The following is a 1,809-nucleotide window of genomic DNA, read 5'->3' as shown; positions in this document are numbered from 1 at the left end:
GATGTGCCCCCAACCAAGGTACATGCCCTTGACCAGAATCGAACCTGGGACCCTTCAGTCCGCAGGCTGATGCTCTATCCACTGAGCCAAACCGGCTAGGGCTTATTTCTAAACATCTTGATGTGAACACTTATAAAGTTCATGTGTGGCACATGATTCACTAAGTCTAAGGACTCTCTGCCAAACCATAGGTGTTCCTGCATATGCATGGGGCAAATATCATGTGTAATCTTTTTTTAAAATTTATTTCAGAGAGGAAGGAAGAAGGAGAGAAAGAAATGTCAATGATGAGAGAGAATCATTGATTGGCTGCCTCCTGCATACCCCCTACTAGGGATCAAGCCTGCAACCTGGGCATGTTCCCTGACCAGGAATCAAACCATGACCTCCTGGTTCATAGGTCAACACTCAACCACTGAGCCATGCTGACCAGGCATGTATAATCTTAATCATTAAATTTTTTGCAGTTATTTAAAGTTTGATACACTCAGTATGGGCAAGCATGACAATAGAAAAAACAACCCACTTTCTATGTTTTAATTCACAAGGCAATTAGACTACTCAGTTATTTGTATTTCATTAAGATCTGAATTGTACTGAAAACTAGTGGTTAGTTCCTGCGAATGTGTGATTACTACAATGAAATGCGATCTGTCTCATGTACATTTTCCTATCCGTTTTCATGTGTAAAGTCAACAATAGACTATTAAATTTTTAATCACCATTCTTATTTTATTTTAGATTTTATGTTTACAATAAAAAGAGACGTCTTGTCAACACACCTTATGTGGATAACTCCTATAAGTGGGCTGGTGGTGGATTTCTGTCTACAGTGGGTGACCTTCTGAAATTCGGGAATGCAATGCTGTATGGTTACCAAGTCAGGCTGTTTAAGAACTCAAATGAAAATCTTTTGCCTGGATATCTCAAACCAGAAACCATGGTTATGATTTGGACACCAGTCCCTAACACAGAGATGTCTTGGGATAAAGAGGGTAAATATGCAATGGCATGGGGTGTCGTGGAAAAGAAGCAAACATACGGCTCTTGTAGGAAGCAACGGCATTATGCCTCTCATACTGGCGGTGCCGTGGGTGCCAGTAGTGTCCTGCTGATCCTTCCTGAAGAACTGGATGCAGAATCTGTATGTAACAAGGTTCCTCCAAGGGGAATAGTTGTTTCCATCATATGTAACATGCAGTCTGTAGGACTCAATAGCACTGCTTTAAAGATTGCCCTGGAATTTGATAAAGACAGATCAGACATACCTTAACATCACAGGTGCAAAATGAACTGTTTTGTTTTTTTAAACATTAACTAAAGTTCCAAAAAACATGAGGTTTTTAAGAATAAATTTGTAATATAGTATAATTGAATGCAGAAAATATGTACCTCTAATTGTTTTAATTTTGTAATTGACTTTTATTGTAGGGTCAGTTCTTTATACTCAGGGAAGTAACAATATTGTATTTACTTTTTGAAAAAAGTTAATTCTTGAAATAAAATATTCTGATAAATATACTTTTTGAATGTGTAAAATAGAGAAAATCTCATTCAGTAGGAACCTTCAAATATTGTTCTTTTTTTCTTTTTAAAAAATCCATCCCCTCACCACCTACCCTTTGATAACCACCAGCTTGTTCTCTATATCTATGAGCCTGCTTTGTTTTGTTTATTTAGATTTGTTTTGGTTTTTTTTTAGATTTCACATATAAGTGGAATCAAATAGTGCTTATAGATCTGTGTGATTTATTTCCCTTAGCATAATGCCATCTAGGTCCATCCACGTTGTTGCAAATGGCAAGATTT

The 1,809-nt window shown here is 37.1% G+C and overlaps 1 protein-coding gene across 1 annotated transcript in view; it reads left to right on the top strand.

Annotated features, from left to right (window-relative positions):
• Nucleotides 1-1,517, top strand: part of LACTB (lactamase beta) — a 15,602-nt gene extending 14,085 nt beyond the window's left edge. Inside the window, exon 5 of the mRNA XM_015568552.1 lies at nucleotides 742-1,517. Coding sequence (XP_015424038.1) covers nucleotides 742-1,273 — 532 coding nt within the window. The 3' untranslated portion in view covers nucleotides 1,274-1,517. The remainder of the gene's footprint in view (nucleotides 1-741) is intronic.
• The last annotated feature ends 292 nt before the right edge of the window (nucleotides 1,518-1,809 follow it).

The sequence above is a fragment of the Myotis davidii genome, unplaced genomic scaffold (genome assembly GCF_000327345.1).
Source record: "Myotis davidii unplaced genomic scaffold, ASM32734v1 scaffold461, whole genome shotgun sequence".
Lineage (NCBI taxonomy): Eukaryota > Metazoa > Chordata > Mammalia > Chiroptera > Vespertilionidae > Myotis > Myotis davidii.
The sequence above is the reverse complement of the archived record's forward strand: the minus strand, read 5'-3'. Positions and strand labels throughout refer to the sequence as shown.